The sequence below is a fragment of the Rhincodon typus genome, chromosome 2 (genome assembly GCF_021869965.1).
Source record: "Rhincodon typus isolate 14 chromosome 2, sRhiTyp1.1, whole genome shotgun sequence".
Taxonomy (NCBI): domain Eukaryota; kingdom Metazoa; phylum Chordata; class Chondrichthyes; order Orectolobiformes; family Rhincodontidae; genus Rhincodon; species Rhincodon typus.
This window is the reverse complement of record NC_063333.1, coordinates 51,699,115-51,721,317: the sequence shown is the minus strand read 5'-3', so window position 1 is coordinate 51,721,317 and position 22,203 is coordinate 51,699,115. Positions and strand designations below refer to the sequence as shown.

Sequence of the window (22,203 nt, the reverse complement as noted above, 5' to 3'; positions counted from 1 at the left end):
CCCCGCTGGCCAGCAGCTAACTTACAGAAACTGCGGCAAATTATTCAACCCCCGCTGTCTTCAAGCCAAAACCAAAGTCACTCCAACCAGTGTCACGGAGCTGCAGAATGCAGATGATGCTTGTGTACGTACAATCTCAGAGGACATACTCCAGACCACGGTCAGCACCTTTACGGAGATATATAACAGCGAGTCTGACCCTGAACATTCACAAAACGAAGGTCTCCCACCAACCTGGCTTGGCATTCTGGAGCGAACCCTCGATCATCAAGGTCCACAGGGAGGCCTTAGAGAACGTAAACCTCAGGAGTGTGCTATCAGCCAAAGCAGCTATTGAAGAAGAGACCCAGCATCGCCTCCACTGTGCTAGCTCAGCCTATGGCCGCCTGAGGAAAAGGGTGTTTGAGAACAACCACATCAGATCTGACATCGAGCTCCTGGTTTACAGAGCTGTGGTGGTTCCCTCCCTCCTATATGGCTGTGAGACATGGATTGTCTACAGCAGACACCTCAAGGCCCTCGGCAGTACCACCAATGCTGCCTGTGCAAGATCCGATAAATCCGCTGGGAAGAAAGACGCACCAACACCAGTGTCATCAACCAGGCCAACATCCCCAACATTGAGGGACTGACCACCATCGATCGGCTGCGATGGGCTGAGCATATTGTCTGCATAACCGACATGAGACTCCCCAAGCAGGTGCTGTACTCTCAGCTCTGAAACAGCAGGCAAGGCCTCACTGGTGAAGTACCGCATTCCCAAAAACACCTTGAAATCACCAGCCCAAGACCATCCAAGGTGGAGATAGAGCATCTGGGAAGATGTCAAGCACCTTGAGACTTGCCATCAGGAAAACATGGAAACCAGGCGAAAACAGCGAAAGGAGCCAACAGCCCACCCACCCTTTCACCTGACCACCACATTCCTTAAGTGTAACAGAGCCTGCGGTAGCTGTATCAAGTCTGTACTCACCCTGAGAGCGGAAGAGAATCATCCTCAACTGAGAGGGGCTACCAATGATGATGATGACTATAAGGTTGAATCACTTGATGTAATGCTTTATCTCCCCTCCACTAGTGCATACAGCAAACATGACCACACCCACTTAATCGTGAATAATGACAGAATCATTTTATCATGTACGCACAAGTAAGCATTGCTTGTCCTTTTGGGTCAATTTGCCACATGTTTAATTGCCACCATGCTCAGTATGGTTCACAAATATGCACACCTTTCACTCCAGTTGAGGTGTGTAACATCTGATTATTTTGCATGACATGGTACATTTTTGTACTGCTTTAACATCAAGATCAATTTTGTACACTTCAAGAAAACATTTGCTGCAAACGGAAAAAAAACGGTGCTTTCCATCAAAGCATAACTATAGATGGACAAGTGGCTTCGAGAATCAGTGATAAAATTTGCATATGTATTTAATCCCTGTCTCGGCACCAGCTGTAATATCCAAGCAACCTGAAGTGTTAATAAAAAGGACAGTTACCATATAGGGTCTTATCTCAAGACTTCCATGTGTTAAAGCATGTCATGAACATTTGTAACAATTTCTAGTTGACTAACAATCTTCAACAGGGGCCATGATATTTATGTCGATGTTTAATTTTTGCATCAGTAATTAAATACGGAAAATTCTGTGACTAGTTCATGGGACATAACGGTAATTGAGACCTACAGTGTATCATGTTACTGAGGTTACCACGAAAGTCCCACCTTCTCTACCTAGCCCCGCACCTGAGGAATGGTGACCTTCAGATTAAATTCGCCACCAGTCATGCCTCTCTAATGAGAAAGCAGCTCTATCAGCCTCCAGGACAATGGCAACTTTTCATCTTTAAGTGGGTGTAGTTACGTTCTTCATATGCATCACACCAGAAGGGGAAATGCACAAGTATCGTGTCATTCACCTATCATGCTCTGTTTTGAATTCAGACATGTGTAGAAGTTCTGCAACTGTGTCATACCACTACCAACATCTCAAATCCTTAATAAATGAACTTGTATATTTTCATGATCACCAATTCATTATGCATGATTGGTGCCTGGAAGTCTGAGGATTTGGGGCAGACCATTTAAGATGGAGATGAGGAGACAGTTCTTCACCCAAAGAGTGGTGAGCCTGTGGAATTCATTACCACAGGAAGTAGTTGATGCCAAAACATTGAATGTATTCAAGAAGCGGCCAGATATAGCACTTGGGGTGAATGGGATCAAAGTTTAGGGGGAGAAGGCAGGATTAGGCTATTGAGTTGAACGATCAGCCATGATCATGATGAATGGTGCAGTATTTCGAAGGGCCGAATGGCCTCCTCCTGCTCCTATCTTCTATGTTTCTAAGTTTCTATCTGATAAATATGCACAATTTGAACAAGAACAAAATATGATGCCAGTGATGGAGTTTTCATTTTTAAGCACATCATCACCTAGCACTGATGAAAGAAGCTGGTAAGCAGAAAAGTTCGGAAGTTTAAAACTGCTCAGTGCGCGGTCACTAAGTGAAGATGAAGAGTGCACTATCTGTGAGCTCAACAGGCAGCAACAGAGCATTGAAAGGTTCAGCATGGTGCAATGCACAGACAGGAAGGGCATGTAGCAAAATACAGGTACGGTCAATTATGTGCAGGAAAATCTGTGAAACACCATGGAAATCGTGCCAAATAATGATCCAAAAATGACAGACAAAATCAAGAGTTGGCAAAGCTAGAAATGTTTATGACACCACAATTTGATTTGTCGAGAATTGTGGTACATTCTCACCTCATTCCATTTTTTGTGGGTGGGGTGTCAGAAGCACACACAAGCAGCATCAATGCCCCTCATCACAAATGCTGTAGTAGCATGGAAAGTGCTGTGATGAGTAGAACTGTAAGCAATTGGCACACTGCAGCGTCTTTAAAATGTTCAAATCCTGATTGGTAAAACAGCAGGAAGGGTCATTTAAATGATAAAGAAGAAAAATGGTCCAGAGAATATTGTTAAAAAAATCCACAAAATTCCAACGCTTAAGTTATAAAATGGCTGACCTACGATTTGATGTAAAGCTATTTCAACAATCCACAGAATTCTGCTTTGTTGACGCAAAGTGTATCTGAATCAGAAAAGCAGCTCATTAAGAGTTGTTTAACCATTGGAAATGAAGGATCAACACTTGCTCAACCCATTGGGGTTCAAATAAGAAGACCAAAAAGATTCAAAAGAACTTTTGAAATTAGTCATGCAGCATCCACTTATATCATGACAACCCTTAGGCCTATGTCAACAGACAGACTGAAATTACAAGCACTGACCTTTTTTTAAAAACTGCAGACTTTCAAATATTTAGACAACAAAAGATTAGACAAATGCCTTGACAGCTTGACGATTCTCTTGGAAGTTGTCGGTAGTTCTCCTAATGCTTCTCTTAACAGTCTTGACAGTTTCACTGACCTAGACAGTTCCAATTTAATGCACATTCATGTCTACTTTTGACAACTCCAAATGGCTCTGACTCCCCAAAAGATGACTCAGCAAAGTATGCAAAATGATACTTTACTTCTCCAAAATGGTACCCAACCTCTCCAAAGAAATCTTGTAGCTTTAAAACTTCTACCAGGTCTAAAGCGTACAAGTTATATCTTTGCCATTGCACTGGTGAAAATCAGTTCTGACTGTGGAAACTGCACTTTAAAATGTATAGTTGCCTCTGTAAATAATGCATGTGCAAATTAGAATCCTTCCTATTCTGCTCACTCCATCTTTAAAAATGGTAGCGGTCAGTTCTGGAGGGGTAACATTTAGATTTATGTTTGTGTTGCCATTTTCCCCAATGCAAAGATTCGGGTTTATGTGTGTTTTTAACCCATAACTCTGTTGTCTGGTTCCTCTCTAAACAACTCCGACCAGAATGTGTCCCACAATACCAAAGTGGTCAAATCAATATGAACACAAGCCAGTACCAAAGCAAAACATTCCCACTTTATTAGGAACAAAATTACAATAATTTTTAATACTAAACATAATATCCCTGATCCTATTTGGCCGCTTACGATTACAATACTTCCCGAGTCTCTTGTAAATTTGCACAGTTGCTTTCTCTGTGCATCTGTCTCTGGGTCTGCTTTCTCCTTCTCTCTCTCTCTCTCTCTCTGGATGGTCAGCTGGTCTGTGCCTCTTGCCATCCTGTTCTCCTCAGGAGGCCTCAGACGATTCCAATAGCAGTTCAAAGAGAGGTTCTAAGAGTGAGGTCTGCAGGGGAACTTTGTTTTTATACCTTTTAGATGGTTTTCTGGAACTTTCTGTAGTTCTGACCAATCAGAGGATATCACTTAATCATTTGAAAGAAGAGTCAAACATTTAGATGTCATGCTACTGTCAAAGTTTCTTTGTGTAGCAGGACCCGGTGCCTTTCTGTCTGGGCTGCCCAGAGTCAACTCCAGCATAAGGTAGGGGTGGAGGTTAGATAGACCTTAGGATTAGGGTAAAAGTTCAGCACAACATCGTGGGCCGAAGGTCCTGTACTGTGCTGTACTGTTCTATGTTCTATGTTGTAGCATCTGCAGTTCTTGCTACTCCCTTTGTTTAGTGGATAAGATGTTAGGGGTGTCTGTGCAGACTATCTGTTGCCCTTTACGTTATTCTAATGTCATTAGCACCTGGCTGCTGTGTTTGCACTGTGTCTGGTGTGTGGATTTTGTGATTTCAGAGTTCACTTGGCCAATGTATCCAGCATCCCTTGCTGTTCAGCCAAGTTGGCAATCTGTGTTTTAGCAACCAGGAGACTGCTACAACTCTGTAATGTTAAAGTAAGCATATAATTATGATTATTGATAAAAGGAAGTTATTTATTTTAAGAAATGGAAATATAGTATATCTTCAAGTGGATGACATAATGTTTTCTGCATACATCACTTCAGGGGAAATGATATGATGAATCATACGATTCAGATTTAGTCATAATTTGTTCTGAGGAAACTAACAACTCAGACATATACCAGCTCTTTAAGTTTGTAATACCACTACTAATCAATCGTTCTTGTGTTGTGAGTGGTGTCTTGACACTTATTTTATGAGCAAGTGCAAGGAGAAGATAGACATAACACAGCATCAACTTAAGATGGTTCCCTAGAAAATAGCATATTTACTTTGAAGCTTTTCTCATTTATGAACTTGAAATGCTAAATGGTGTCAGAATTGGAATTAACCCATGTGTTACTGCCTAAATGGTTTGAAACAGGAGATGGTTAAAAATTGAATCTTAAAAAATCTAGGGATGTTCACATTGAATGGTGGAGCAGGCTTGAAGGGCCTAGTTGCCTCCTGTTGTTCTTTGTTCATGCACGAACACATTTCAGGCTCAGTATTCATCTTGACTCAGTTATGTTTAAATTTGTGGATGGTTACCAATGTTGGTAGAATGTCACTATGGATGGTCAATGTTTGGTTGGTGGGTGGTCACTGTGAGGTCAGTGGATGGTCATGATGAGATTGGTGAACAGTCACTGTGAGGTTAGTGAATGGTCACTGTGTGTTACTGAATGGCCATTGTGTGGTTATTGAATGTGGTTTGCGGATGGTCACTGGGAGCTTAGTAGTTTGTTATTAAAGCTAATAGAGTGCTGAGACCAGTAATGATCACGGTCCTGTGAATTCTCACTTCTCCTCTTGTCCGTTACCAACAAGCCAAGTAGAATGCAACTGTTGAGGTCCCACGTTATCTCCCTGGCAATGTGACATAGGACTGATGACCATGTGTCTCTCAGACCAAATGACAGATTCAGGTAAAAACCAAAAGAACTGCGGATGCTGTAAATCAGGAACAAAAACAAAGTTGCTGGAAAAGCTCAGCAGGCCTGGCAGCATCTGTGAAGGAGAAAACAGAGTTAACGTTTCGGGTCCGGTGACCCTTCCTCAGAATTCTGTTAATTCTGTTTTCTTCTCCACAGATGCTGCCAGACCTGCTGAGCTTTTCCAGCAACTTTTTGTTGTGACAGATTCATGTTCCTCACATACTGTGGATTAAAGTGAATCTGCCATGCTCTTGTCAATTGGTGACTTGGGGCTAGAAGACAAAATTCAAGCCCTGGATACTCTAACCTTCAGGGATTAAATTGATTTTAAATGATCTTGCAATGGAGACATGGAGACACTGGTTAATCGTTGAAATCTTTGTACTAACCACTGGTTAAGAATTTATTTCATTTTTGCTGTAGTAACATGCAAGGTATTTACTCTCAACTGGCCCTTGCATGCAAAATCCACAACACAGTGTCCAACATTGGGTGTTATCCCACAATTGGACAAAATTTGTAGCATAATCCTAAGTGTGCAAAGAATAGCCAGGGTCTTTTCCCCAGTGCAGGAGAGTCCAAAAATAGAGGGCAAAGATTTAGGTTGAGAGAGGAAAGATTTAAAATGGACCGGAGGGGCAACTTTTTCACACGGAGTGTGGTACGTATATGGAACAAGCTGCCAGGAGATGTGATAGATGCAAGTACAGTTACAACATTTAAAAGACATTTGGACAGGTATGTGGATGGGAAAGGTTAAAGAGAAATGGGCCAAATGCAGGCCACTGGGACTAGTTCAGTTTAGGAAACCTGGTCAGCATGGATGAGTTAGACCGAAGGGCACGTGTCCATGCCATATGACTCTATGATTACGCAGACAACCAATTTGGGATTGTCGGTCTGGTTCACAGTGTGGTGCTGCATATACAGGAACCTGCAAATATTAATGTACAGGGCTCTGCTCTATGTAGACAGAAAGAATATGTATGTGCACTGTGACTCTCTCAACTCTACAAAATAGGTGATAATCATTTGCTGGTTCATTTTTCAGGGCAATGCCCTGACTAATCGGAGCCAAGCTATCATGTTTAAAATTTAAACAAAAGCCTGGCAGTATTTTCAAATGGTGCATTTGCTATGCCAATGTTCCTACCTTTCAGAATCCACATGCCAATCAATCAATGTGACCTCTGATATGGTATTTAATATTGGTTTTGCCTGAATTTGTATTTTTGTGAATTGTCCTGATGGGTGCAAAATGAAAAGTTAACAAAATCTGTTTTATGCTACCAAATGTCTAATCAATTTTATTGTACATGCTCTTTTCAATTAATTTAACAGTACAGTATGATTGCTGTGGTATAACACTTCTTTTTTCTGTAACCTGCACTGTAGCATCTGCTTTATGTTATTGGACATAATTTCACTTAAAATTAAAAAGTTCAATGTTAAGCCTCAAAATTACAACAACTCTACACATCTTTGAGCTTATTTGTTGAATACAGAATATGGGAAATTAAACAGATTTTGAAGGGCTAGCTCTAATGAAAGAGTTAGTACTGACAGATGTGGTGAAGTCACTTGCCTCATTTTCAAACTTTTTAAAATTATTTCTATAAAATTCTCAGCAAACTACAAAAATGGCACACAATGTACAATGAAATTACAGAAGCATTAACATAAAATGGGACAAACTTGAGGTTGCATCTTCTCTTAATTAACAGCTAAAAAGAAGCCAGGTCTCTACATGGATTACAAGAATTGGCAGACTGAGGGGCTGAAAATGCTGAGGCAGTTGTAGATGCAGCTGGTGCTGATATTGTTCTTACCAAGTGCAAGAATTTAGTGTATGGGAAACAATTCAACCTATTAGTGCTATGTATACAGTAAGTCCCAGGTGATGTTTTATCAGCACACGCAGCTGAATGAAGATGAAATAATGGACGAGTTTAAAATATTCGAGAGACTTTAAAGAATATTGGCAAAAAACTACTCTGACTGCAGCAAAAGAACCAGTTGTATAAAACTCTCAACCAATACCATTTATGGCATGTAGTAATTTGAAGAAGAGTCAGCAATAGCTGCATTGATTGACACAAAATGACATTGAAAGTGCTGACAAAATCAGTTAACCATGATTCACACATATTTATGAACCTTTAACTGTTTACAGTGGGAAGAATGTATACTAAAACGCTGTTTGCCTAAATTTTGGGTCAACTTCCAGTAATAAGTAAACTCTTCCCTAGCAAGTTTTTTTTCAAAAATAGGCCTAAAGATTACAAAGGACACACTGATCTGAGCAAGTTGACTGAACTATTTCAAATTGCAACCCCTTTCATCTCTCATCCCACAGCAGCCACAGTGTGAAACAAGTCACCAGAGCATTTTTAAACTCCTTCAAATGAGGCAATGTAAGTTATAAGAGCCCTTCAGCATCCGCGCACCACCCCATCCAACTTGACTTTTAGTGAGCTTGCTTACTGGTCAATTCCTCCACTGAAAATCATTGTTAACTCCTGGTTCCAGCAGAACAGACTCTCTGTGGGAGTCTTCACTGAAAGGTCCCTTTACACTCTGACTGTTTTGCAACCACAAATTCCATGATTGTTTCCAACAAGCTGTGTTTATCAAGCCTCTGAATATCTCAAAACATAACTGTGACAATTAAGCAATAATAACTCCCACCAGCTTCCCCCTCCCTACCTTATCTACCTGACATTTCCCTTCAATACTGACCATGGTTGGCAAACAATATACTTACCTTCCAAAATCACCCTAACACCTCCTGCTTTTCCTTGTCCAAAACATCAAAGGATTTTGATGCCTAACAAAAGTCACAATATTTGAAGAAGTATTTATATGTATGTAAAGTTTTGGGACATCCTGGGATAACGTGTAAGATTAATGCAAGTTCTTCCCTTAAACCTATCATGTGGAGTTCACTAACAAATCTTCTGTTTTTCTGCAATGCTCCCTAGTCTGCTTCTTATACAACCTGTCAGCAGCCTCGAGCTAGCTTTTAAAAAAAACATTTTAGATGAAAATAACAATGCGGCAATGAGTTAACTCCAGGTTTAAGTCTTAGATTTGCATGTTTCATTTTTAAGTGATGCCTTGTTATGTAGCTAACAAGTATTAACAGACCTTCAAAGTCACAAATAATGATCTTCAAGCAGAATTTTTGGAACAAATCCAACAGCTAAAATTAGTCCATTAACATGGAGCCAGAGATTAACTGCCCCTTTTTACGTAATTAGTTTGTGTACTGGCTAAAATATGAAGAGCCCATTGAATCCTTTATTGGCTGCCTGATAACAGTCAGTAAGGTTTACATGTCCTGTGCTAAATTTGATAGAAGTTAAGTAATTTGTATCAAGTTTTGGGCTCATTAAATTTCCTGAAAAATGTTTGCTGATATTGTTGGCTTTTAGACACGATTCGGATTATAGGTTAATCAATATGTTTTAAATCAGCTCAAATTCTAATTAAATTTTGTTGAGTTATACTTAATCCAAATGAGGGAATGTTCCAATGTACACACAAGAATAAGCCTTTCTGGAGCTGGTTTAAAAAAAAGGTTTTATGAAGGTCAGTCAACCAATGAAATATTTGATTTCATAAATAGAAAAATACAAAGGAAGAGGGAAAGCAGGAACACACTTCAGTTCAGCTCGTCGACGAAGTCGAGCCGTCCTTTATCACATCTCTGGTCACCTACAAAAGCAAGAGAAAAGCAAGCTGAAGATTAATAATGTAAGTATATGAAGAATTCGAATGAACTTGAAATTTACTCTGCTGCTAAATCAAGCAAGTCTTGTAATTGATACAATATTTTACTACAATTAGAGTCAAGAGCCCATATAACATTGTAACATGTATTCTGGTGATATGCTTGTCAGAATTGTCAAATTCGCTAAATTGTTATGCTGCCCATAAACACCGACCTTCCTAAAAACAGTTTGTTCAGCAGCTGCTTGTTTAGCTCAGCTATTAATAGCTAGATCCCAGTAGAAACCTTTAATTCATTTTGAACATACAGACTTGGCAATTTATAAATTGACCTGGCAGAATAGCTCCACTGATTTGAGCTGATCTAAGTATGTTTTTTTGTTTGAAGGGTCACTATTTTGTTGACTTCCTCAGGGGGTGGTGGGGGTTGGTTATTGCTACTTTGTTGACTTTGACATTACCATGCACAAAAAGCAACTTGCAGAATGGTCAACAGATTATTTTTATTTAAATTGAATACTTGTTCTTTCAGAAGGTCAATAACATATATCTATAGAGGGTAACAATTTATACTACCACAAAACTGCTGTGTCTTTGATATTCAGTGGTTTCCCTTGCAAGTTTCGTGAATTTGTGGTAAAAGATCATGATAAATGTAAGAATGAGGATTTCACAAATCCTCTTTATTTGTAATACCTGTGACTGATTTGGACAAAATTAAGCAAGGTATTTGATGACTCAGCCTGACAGTAGGGAGCTAAAGGAAGTGAGGTTTGTTTGGGGTAGGTGCCTGGTGGCTTTAAATGATATAAGTATTGAAATCCTTTGAATAACTAGTTTGTTTTTACTTCATTAGTATATTCATGGTATGCTTAAAGTCCTGTGTGGGAAATTCTGATCCTAATTTTGCAGTGTGGTGTGCTGGAGATTAAAAAGGGTCATTCCAATAACGATTATAATGCATTTACCAGAATGGTAACTCTGAAATTTGAAGTGACTAGACCAAAGTTGTGACCTTCTCAGGTGAAGATTCTTATGTTCTGTGCTGGACACTTGAGTCCTAAATTAAAATTCCACACTTCTGGCCCATGACTCATTAATGTAAATCAAGAGAATTTTTTTGAAAGAACTCATTCATGGGATGTGGCATTTGCTGGTGAGACCAGCACTCATTGACCACTTTCTGAGTTTCTGAACCCATGCTGTTTGTCTCGTAAGGCTCCTACAAAGCTGTTCCTTTTTTTTATATGACTAAGTAGTTTAATAAGCAACATCAGATTAGTCTGAAACTGAAGTGACAAATGTGCCATTAATTAATGAATCAGTTGAGATTTTATGATAATCTAACAGTTTAATGGTTAACTTTAGAAATTGTTTGCAGGTTTTTAAAACTGAATTCCATTTCTCAAACTGAAGTGGGAGATGTTGAGCATGCAACCTAGTAGATAGTTAGTCCATTGAAGTACTTTTCCAACATCGTAATCACTATGCTAGTGTAACCTAACTGTGTGCTCACACTATGTAAGTTTACAGTCGATGTTACTGTTCTGAACCAGGAGTAGATACAACAGAAGTTTGAACCCTTTTTTTTAAGCATTGTATTCATACCGCAAGTAAATGTGCATACATTGATACACCTGTCCAAATCACAGCTCTGAACCTAGGGCAATGGCTCATAATTTATTGCTGAATTATGTTTGCCTTCTAAAGATAGAAGTAAGAATTTGAAAATTATTGCCTACCCTCTTAATTCTTTTGCACGTTGATTGGCTGTAGGGAGGTGTTCCATATTTAAATTCACCTATCACCTGATAACCTAATTGTTTTTTCATGTTACTCACCCCTTCAAGAAGCACCTGGACGAATACACAAATAGAAAGGGAATAGAGGGATATGGATCCTGTAAGCGAAGACGGTTTTAGTATGGAACAGCAAAATCTGTCAGCACAGGCTTGGAGGGCTGAAGGTCCTGTTCCTGTGCTGCATTATTCTTTGTTCTTTGTTCTGTTTAAAGGTTTTAGCATGGCAGTAATATTTTTTAACCGCTCAAAAGGCTTGAAAGTTTGTTTTCCACCACCATAGGGTAATTTTAATTTCAACAAACATTTATCACAAAGTTATATTGATCAGAATGTGTTTATTTTTATTTGGGTGAATTGTCTCAATGGTAGAAAAGCAAACTGCTGTGTTCAATGTCAGAAGCAGAATAATTTTGTGATAAAACTCATTTTACACTTTTTGAGAAATTGAGAAGGATTTCCATGGAGTGGAGGTTGGTGACAGGGGATGTTGGTTGGGGGTTCCCTCATCTCTCACTGTAACTGAAGATTGGTGAAAATCTTAGTGAAATTACCATTTATACATTTTAGAAAAAAAAACATAGGACCAGAAGAAGGCCATTGGGCCCTTTAAGCCTGCTCCACCTTTCAATATGAACATGGCTAATCATCCAACTCAGTACCTTGTTCCCACTTTCTCCCTTTGATGCTGTTAGCCCTAATAGTGATATTTATCTCCTTCTTGAAAACATTCAATGTTTTGGCCTTAACTGCTTTCTGTGGCAGTGAATTCTACTCACTATTCTCCAAGTGAAGAAATTTCTCCTCATCACAGCCGTAAGTGACCTACCCCATATTCTTAAACTGTGACCCATTTTTACCATTTATATTGTTTCTCTCCTGTTTCCACCTTCCTCAAACTGAAATTACTGTGGATTATCGAGAGAAATCCTACTTGTACATCTTTTGATATGAATCTTAGAAAATCAGCCCCTATTGCACCAAAGTGATTGTCAACATTTTCACAAGAACCGTCACAAAGGTCATTCTGAAGCTGTTGGTTAAATATTAAATTATTGCTGAAATATATCGCCCAGGAAGTGAAGAATAATGGGCCAAACTCCCAAATAAGTCAGATCATGGTGGAAATAGTCAGCGAGCCTGGCAGCATCATTGGAGAGAAACGGAATAACCATATGGGTCAACAGAGATAACAAGGTGTAGAGCTGGATGAACACAGCAGGCCAAGCAGCATCAGAGGAGCAGGAGGGCTGACGTTTCTTCAGAAAATGATGCTGCTTGGCCTGTTGTATTCATCCAGCTCTACACCTTGTTATCTCAGATTGTCCAGCATCTGAAGTGCTTACTATCTCTGAAACCATATGGGTCAATTGTCTTTCATCGGAACTAAACTCCTGGTCAAGACCTAAAAGTAAAAAAGATCCCTATCTGACTTACTGTTCTCATCAGCAAGTTTGTCTACCTGTAGACATGTCAGAAATTTGGATATGTACACTGATTCTATTTCTGAATATAACCTCGATCAATCATGTACAGCGCATACTTGAATTTTAAGTATGTGGATGACACATGCCAATACACCATGAATTCACTCATCAGCAGTTCAGGAATGTTGATTGTGCTGAAACATGCAAGTTCAGTGTGAGTTTATTTAATTTGTACATGGGTAGGTTGCACCTACATTAATCTTTAGTGCACAGGCCGCAAGTCTAGTAGAATAAATCCAGGGCATTTCAGCCATCCCCATCTCTCTCAACGTAACTGTAGCCCAGCTTATTTTTCACTCGTGTTATGACAAAAGGCTACAGACTAGAAATATTTAGCCCCATAATATTTGAATGCTCAATATCAACTGGTTCCTGTTAGAACTGTATATAATTTGTCCAATTTTGATGTGATAGTAATGATTCAGCTCATCAGAAGGCTAAGAATCTGTGAACTTGTAATAACATTTTAATTTCCTGTAATTTTTGCTGCGAGAAATTTATGGAAAATTATTTTCATGTTACACTTTTGAACAATGTGAAGAGGTGGTAATTGATATAATAGTTTTACATAGTAGAAGTAGAAATAGTTATAATTCAATTAGTAATAAATTGCAATATGTGATGTCTAATATTTACATTTAAAAATGTTATTCCTCCACAGAATGTGTTTAGGAACCAACCAGCACTACCAGAATACAAGGTTGCAGATGCAAAAAAGTCAAAATTCATCCTTTTGCATTACAGCACTTTTAAAGCATTATGGGACTGGCTAATATTATTGGCAACGTTTTATGTTGCTGTGACTGTACCATATAATGTTTGTTTTATTGGAATCGATGAAAACTTGCCTTCAGCAAGAAGCACAACAGTTAGTGACATTTCAGTGGAAATTCTGTTCATCATAGGTAAGCAAACAGTTCTGTCATTGGCTTTCAGTTCAGTTTGCATTCAGCAATTATTTGTGTATTAATGAAACAATTATGATTTGCCATAGACAAACCGAATTAAGTAATATTAAAGATATCACAATATAATTGAGTACTAAATCTCTCAGGTTATCAAGCAAGTTTTCAAATCTGGCCAATTGAATGTTAACTTAATTCATTGGTTTTAATATCTCATCTTTTTAAATCCATAGATTTTCTCCATTTTTGATTACAATTACTGCATTTTCGCCTGCGGAGTTCATTTTAAAATTCCCCTGATTTTGTTTCTCACAGTGGATTATCATGCATGTGGTAATTGAAGAACATTCATTCTTTGTGATCCCGTGCAAGGTTATCTGATCGAAGCATGACAACCAAAGATAATTCACTTAACATCTTATGAGTTGCAAACTTTAAAATAAAGCCTTGAAATCACGCACTTATTTTTCCTATATAAAAACCATAATCGTGGCTTTCCAGCTTGGATTAATTTTTGTTTTGTTAGCAGAGGCTCTTAACACCATTTACATCTTAAGGTTCATATGAATATTTTAATATTTGTAGCACAATTACTGCAAAACTCATCATAGAGGATTTATTCAAAAATAACAAATGCCGGGAATCTTGTCGAATGATCAAAGTGTAGCTAGGCCCCAGTTGATTTCTGGTTGTACTGTGTCTTCCAAAAACTGATTTATTTGACCTTCGAACAGCACCTAGCCTCAGTACAGATCTTTACAATGCAATCAATGAATAGAAATCATATTTTAAAAACTTCTATCTAAATAGTGTATCATCTCATGCAGCCTCAAGCATGACACTTGCGTAGCTCTATGGTCACTTGTACTTATTAATGCAAGAAAATAACCATTGGTTTTTTGTGAATTTAGCCACTAGAACCATTTGTTCAAATCAATCTCCTGCAGTTGTGCAGCATATTGAAGGCTTCTTTAAATATAACTGGGGAGAGTGTTCACTAGTTACCTCAATGAGTATAGCTCCAAAAACAGTCAAGAAGCTCAACACCATCCACTTGATTGGCTCCCCATCCACCTCCTTCACTTTTTACTCCCTTCGCCTCAAACACACAATGGTAGTAGTGTGTACCATCTACAAGGTGTAATGCGTAGCTCACCAAGGTTCCTTTGACACCATCTTCCAAATCCTTGATGTCCACCACCCAGGGCAACAAATACATGGGGATGCCACAGCCTGCAAGGTCCCCTCCATTCATGTGTTACCTGACTTAGAACTATATCACCATCCCTTTCCTGTTGCTAGGTCAAAATCCTTGAACTCCTTCCCCAACAGCACAATGGGTGGCTCTACATCCCAAGAACTGCAGCAATTAAAGAAGGCAGCTCAATACTAATTTCTCCAGGGCAGCTAGGGGTGAACATCAAATATTGGCCTGATTAGCAATACCCAATTCTAATGAACGAATTTTTAAAAATGAGCATTCACCTTTCACCTTCTCATCTTTTCATAACCTTTAACCCTTCCTCTCTTTTGAAAAGAAACTAATCACGTCCAAACTGTTTGCAGTCATTTTATTCCCCAGTAAATTATTTCTGCCTCACTCTCTTCAAACTTCTTGAATTTTTAAAATGAAAACAGAACGCTGAGCTGGTCAGGCAGCAAGTATGTGAGAGAAACAAAGTTAATGTTACAGGTCAATGTCCTTTCAACAAAATGGAAGATGCTGAAAGTGAAGCTTTTTTATCAACAAATGCAGAACCAATGAAAAAGGAGGACATCGAATTAAAAAATGCGAAAGGCCTTGATAGAGTTAAAGGCCCCGGTGATTCTGTGTGAAAAGGGATAATGGTGCAAGGCCGCAGCAGATAAAGTGTTTCTATTTGGATCAAGCAATGTTCCTGAGAGAAGTGTAAAAGTGAGCATTGATTGGTTCTAATACAGTTTTCCTCCTTTACAAATGACAATTTTGATATAACACCTTTAATGTAGTACAGGTGCTTCTGTAAAAGTATTATAAAACAAAACTTGAAACTGAGCCATGACAGAAGATGCGCCTGGAGGCCTCTCTGTTCCATAATCTGGCTGTCAAACACCAAGCCATATGACAAGAATCATCATATCCTCTAAGGATTTTATGAACATATAACTGTATTCGAATTTGGAGCAGAAGTAAACCATTTGACTCACCATCCTTAGAGAGAGAGCGAGACAGCTGGTGGTGAATTTGACCTGAGGGGCAAGTTTGAGAAGGTGTGATCTTCACAGTAACCTTAGATGGTACAGGAATTGAGTGCGTGTTGTTGCATCATAAACCAGCTATCTAGCCAACTGAGCTAACTAACCCCCTGCATACAAACAACATAAAATTACACAATGAAACAAAGCCTACACCCAGCTTATTCGTCCTGGAAGAAGGCATCAGTTAGGTTCTCTATAGCTTCTCACATTAGCAATGCATTGCCCTATCATGCACTCTTAGAGGTCCCTCCTGGTCAATGTCCTGATCCTCATATTCTTCTTCTTCCTAAGAAGATTACTGTTGATCCCTGAGTTCTTCTGTATCCAGGAAGTTCTCCCTTTATTTCTACCATTTGTGAAAGCACAATGATGGGGCACCTCATTTCTGGACTATACCAAAAGGCTGTGCCAGAATGGTCGAGGCATCAAAACTTCGTCTTAAGGAGACTTTTGGTCTATTCCATCATAATCCTGGTGGAAGGATGAGCAGCAGTCTTTATTCTGTGTCTGTCTGACAGTTCCATAAAGGTGCCATGAGCTATGTTTGGAGAGGTTAGCCCTTTTCTGCCAGCATCCATCCATGTATGGCCTGAAGAAGAAGACAGGAACCTATGAGTTACTTAGTTCGTATACAATGACAACACCCAGGATATCTGGTATGGCCTCAAATCCAGCATCGATAGTCACAGATAAGCTGAGAATTAATGGAATGGAAGCCTTTACTGTTGATGAACTTGTACTCTGTCCAAGCTAGCCGACTCTCTTCCTTATGGGGGATGGATATGAACAACTGTGCTCTGAAGAAAATAGCATCAACCTCAGTAAGGTTAATAGTAAGCTACAAAGCGTGGAAATAAGGTAGATGCGATTCAATGGCAAGATTCCGAACCTGTAATTTAAAACTCATAGGGGAAAATCAGAAACACTTTTCTTGATGAGGAGATTGAGGGCACAGTGGCTCAGTGGTTAGCACTGTTGCCTCACAGCACCAGGGACCCAGGTTCAATTCTACCCTCAAGTAACTGTGTGTGTGAAGTTTGCACATTCTCCCCGTGTCTGCGTAGCTTTCTGTTGGGTGCTCCGGTTTCTTCCCACAGTACAAGGATGTGCAAATTAGGTGGATTGGCCATGCTAAATTGCCCATAGTGTTCAGGGGATGTGTAGGTTAGGTACATTAGATATGGAGAAATGCAGGGTTACAGGAACAAAAAAAGAAATTGCTGGAAAAGCTCAGCAGGTCTGGCAGCATCTATGAAGAAAAGTCAGAGTTAACGTTTCGGGTCTGGTGACCCTTCCACAGAAGTGCAGGGTTACGGGGATAGGATAAGGGGATTGGTCTGGGGGTGGATGCTTTTCAGAGGGTTGGGTGTGGACTTGTTGGATCCATTTGTCCCTACTTTTTCCTTTTCAGAGAATGAACCCAAACCATCTCATTTTGAACATACTCTGTTGCTAAGTTACAGTTTTTCCTACTGACATTTCATTCCAGTCTAACTGACACCACTTTCTTGCCATCACTCACGTTGCTTAAGGCAGCAGAAAATTCTGCCACAGTCTCCCCAGTGCCTGTACAATTGAAATATAGCATCCTTACTTTTATGTTCAATTCATCTTCTATTAAACACTGGTGTCTCAATGGCCTTCTTGATTGCATGCTGTACCAGCATGCTAACTTTGTGACGCATGCCCCAGAACCCCTACGATACCCTGCATCTCAAAGGCTGCAGTAATTCTCTGATTAAGCCATAATCAGCATTTTTGCTCTTCCTTCCAAAGTGAACAACTTAGTATTTGCCCACATTATATTCCATCTGCCAGATTTGCCCACTCAGTTGACCTATCTATATCGGTCTGCAACTTTCTCATTTCCTTTTCACAACATGATTTCCTGCTTATTTTAAGACCCGAGGATGAAATCTGTCAGGGCCTGGAGACCTGTCAGCCTGCAACTCTATCATTTGCTGTGTACCACTTCCTTAGTGATTGCATTTTAACCAGATTCCTCTCTCCTTGGCCTCTCCTGATTACTGCTATTACTCGAATGTTTTTTTGTATCCTTTGTAGTGAAGACCAAAACAAAACATTTATTAATTTCATGCACCCTGTCATAGAATCACTATAGTGTGTAACAAGTCCCACCAACTCTCAGAACATCCCACCCAGACCCATCTCCCCTATAACTCACCTAATCTACGCATCCCTCAACACTACAGGCAATTTAGCATGGCCAATCCACCTAACCTACACATCTTTGGTTTGTGGGAGGAAACCGGAGCACCCAGACAAAACCCATGCAGACACGGGGAGCAAACACCACACAGACACGGGGAGCAAACACCACACAGACAGTCACCCGAGGGTGGCATCGAACCCAGGACCCTGGCACAGTGAGGCAGTAGTGCTAACCACTGAGCCACCGTGCCACGATTAACTCCCCATTCTCACTCATCAACACTCCCTTAACTTACTTTTTTTCCTTTTTAAAATATCTGTTCTCTTCCTTTCTTCTCCCCACTGCCTCCAAACTCAATGACACCCAAACAGCCCATTTCTATCTCTTTCTCAGGAACCATTAGCTAAACAATGGGTCAACCCATTGCCTATTTCTGACTGACTGAGCTTATTCATTCCTATCTCAACTGCTTCTTTTCCTCTTCTATAGGTTTCCTTCCAACTGACATCCATGTTTCTGATTTTCCACATGACTTCGACACTTTCTCGAACCACATCCTCTTCACTATCTTTATAAATAGATGTGCAATTCCTCTATGCAGCCACCAGGACAGTCTCAGAGTCACAATTCCTCATTCAACAGGGTCGCACCAGTTCCTGTCCATCACCCACTTTCCTCTGTTCTCACTTTGAACAACTCCTCCTTAAACTGCACTCGCTTCCACCAATTCCTTCGTACTCATCCTCTGCCATTTTCACCAGTTCCAGTTTGATGCAATCACCAAACAAAACTGCCCCTGCTCTCCCCTTTCAGCATTTCATAGGGCCTATAACCTCTGTGACATTCTACTCCAGTCCTCAGTCACCCCCAATATCATTTCCTTTCCCTACAGTATCTTTCTGTACAACGGTCTAAGATGTAACACCTGGTTTTGCACCTCCTCCCTTCTCACTCTTCAATATCTGAAACACTCCTTCCAAGTGAAACAGCTTTACAAAGAAACATAGAAGAAAGGAGCAGGAGGAGGCCATTCAGCTCTTAGAGTCTGCTTCACCTTTCATCATGATCATGGCTGATCGTCCAAATCAATAGCCTAATCCTGCTTTCTCCCCATAACCTTTGATCCCATTTGGCCCAAGTGCTGTGTCTGGCCACCTCTTGAATACATTCCATAGGCTCACCACTCTTTGGGTGAAGAAATATCTCCTCATCTCCGTCCTAAATATTTTACCCCGAATCCTCAGACTGTGACCCCTGGTTCTGGCACATCCATCATTGGGAACATCCTTACCTTGTCTACTCCTGTTAGAATTTTATAAGTCTCTATGAGATTCCCCTTCATTTGTCTGAACTCCAGCGAAAACAATCCTAACCTAGTCAATCTCTTCTCAAACATCAGTCCTACCATCCCCGGAATCAGCATGGTAAATGTTCACTGCACTCCCTTGAGAGCAAAAGCATCCTTCCTCAGAAAAGGAGACCATAAGTGCACACAATATTCCAGGTGTGATCTCACCAAGGCCCTGTATAACTGCAACAACACATCCCTGCTCCTGTACTCAAAACCTCTGGCAATGAAGGCCAACATACCATTTGACTTCTTTACTGCCTGCTGCACCTACATGCTTACCTTCAGCGACTGGTGCACAAGGACACCCAGGTCCCGCTGCACACTCCCCTCTCCCAATTTACAGCCATTCAGTTAGTAATCTGCCTTCTTGTTTTTGCTTCTGAAGTGAATAACCTCACATTTATCCAAATTATACTGCATCAGCCATTGATTTGCCGCTTACCCAAGCTACCCAGATTATGCTGAAGGATCTCTGCATTCTCGTCACAGTTCATCCTCCCACCCAACTTGGTATCACCTGCAAACTTTGCGATGTCATATTCTGTTCCCTCATCCAAGTCACTAATATATATTGTGAATAGCTGGGGTCCCAGCACCGATCCCTGTGGCACCCCACTAATTACTGCCTGCCAAGTTGAAAAGGACCCATTAATTCCTACTCTTTGTTTCCTCTCTGCCAACCAGTTTCCTATCCATCTCAATACACTTCCCATGCTCCCATGCATTTTAATCATACAAAATAATCTTTTATGCGGGATTTTGTCAAATGCTTTCTGAAAGTCCAAATAAACCACATTGACTAGCTCGTCCTTGTCAACTCTACTAGGTACATCTTCATAGAATTCTAACAGATTTGTCAAGCATGATTTGTCCTTCACAAATCCATGCTGACTCTGTCTGATCATTTCTAAATACTCTGCTATAAAGTCCTTGATAATGGATTTGAGAATTTTCCCCACTACTGATGTTAGGCTTACTGGTCTACAATTCCCTGTTTTCCCTCTACCTCCCTTTTTGATTATTAAAGTGACATTAGCTACTCTCCAATCTGCAGGGACTGTTCCAGAGTCCATAGAATCCTGGAAGATGACCACCAATCATCCACTGTTTCTAGAGCCACTTCCTTAAGTACTCTGGGATGTAGATTATCAGCCTTGGGGATTATCTTCCTTCAATCCCATCTATTTTCCCAACACCATTTCTCTACTAATATTGACTTCCCTCAATTCTTCCCTGTCACTAAATCTTGCATCCTCCAACATATCTGGTATCTGATTTGTGTCCTTGTTTGTGAAGACAGAACCAAAGTATGTATTCAGTTCCTCAGCCGTTTCTTTATCCCTTGTTATATATTTAGCCGTTTCCATCTGTAGGGAACGTACATTTGTCTTCACCAATCTCTTCCTCTTCACGTACCTATAGAAACTCTTAGTATCAGTCTTTATGTTCCCTGCAAGCTTACAATCGTACTCTATTCTCCCCTTCTTATCCCTTTCCCCATCAATCCCCTTGTCCTTCTTTGCTGAATTCTAAACTGCTCCCAATCCTCAGACATTTTATTTGTCTTGGCCAATCTGTATGCTTCTTCCTTGGATCGGATACTCTCTCTAATTTTCTTTGTCAGCCATGCATTGGCCCTCTTAGCCATTTTGCTTTTGTGCCAGGCAGGAATAAACAGTTGTTGCAGTTCCCCCATGCGTTCCTTGAATGTTTGCCATTGCCTATCCACTGTCATCCCTTTAAGTAACTCTCCCCAATCTATCAAGGCCAACTCACGCATCATATCTTTATAGTTTGCTTTATTAAGATTCAGCACCCTAGTCTCCAAATCTGCCTCTCTCTCCATCTTGATAAAATAATTCTATCAAGTTATGGTCGCTCATCCCCAAGGGGTCTTGCACCACTAGATTGGCAATGATTCCTTTCTCATTACACAGCACCCAGTCTAAGATGGCCTGCTCTCTAGTTGCTTCCTCCACATCATGGTCAAGAAATCCATCCCGTATACATTCCAGGAATTCCTCCTCTATGGTATTGTGGCTAATTTGATTTGCCCAATCCATGTGCAGATTAAAATCACCCATGATCACCAATATTCCCTTATCACATGCATCTCTAATTTCCTGTTTAAGGCCATTCCCAACATCACCACTGCAGTTTGGAGGTCTATATAAAATGCTTTTTGCCCCTTGGTATTTCTCAACTCGACCCACGCAGACTCCACATTGGCAGAGTTAATATCCTTTCTCACTATTGTGTTAATTTCCTCTTTAACCAATAATGCCACACCACCACATTTTCCTTTTTGCTTGTCCTTCCTAAATTCTGAATATCCTGGGATATTCAGTTTCCCCTCCCTGGTCTCCCTGCAACCATGTCTCTGTAATCCCAGATACCTTTTAAATGTTATAATTGTACCAGCCTCCACCATCTCCATTGGCAGCTCATTCCATACACACACCACCCTCTGTGTGAAAACGTTGTCCTTAGGTCTCTTAAACCTATGCCCTCTAATTTTGGACTCTCCTACCCTGGGGAAAAGACCTTGACTATTCACCCTATTCATGCCTCTCATATATTTATAAATTTCTATAAGGTCACCCCTCTGCCTCTGCTTGAGAGAAAATAGCCCCAGCCAATATAGCCTCTGCTTGTAGCTCAAATCCTCCAACCCTGGCAGCATGCATAAATCTTTTCTGAACCCTTTAAGTTACACAACACCCTTCCTATAGCAGAG

The 22,203-nt window shown here is 40.2% G+C and overlaps 1 protein-coding gene across 1 annotated transcript in view; it reads left to right on the top strand.

Moving 5' to 3' along the window:
* Nucleotides 1-22,203, top strand: part of kcnh8 (potassium voltage-gated channel, subfamily H (eag-related), member 8) — a 385,185-nt gene that overhangs the window by 186,509 nt on the left and 176,473 nt on the right. Inside the window, exons 4-5 of the mRNA XM_048612148.1 lie at nt 9,410-9,537; nt 13,461-13,704. Of these exons, the coding sequence (XP_048468105.1) occupies nt 9,410-9,537; nt 13,461-13,704 (372 nt within the window). The remainder of the gene's footprint in view (nt 1-9,409; nt 9,538-13,460; nt 13,705-22,203) is intronic.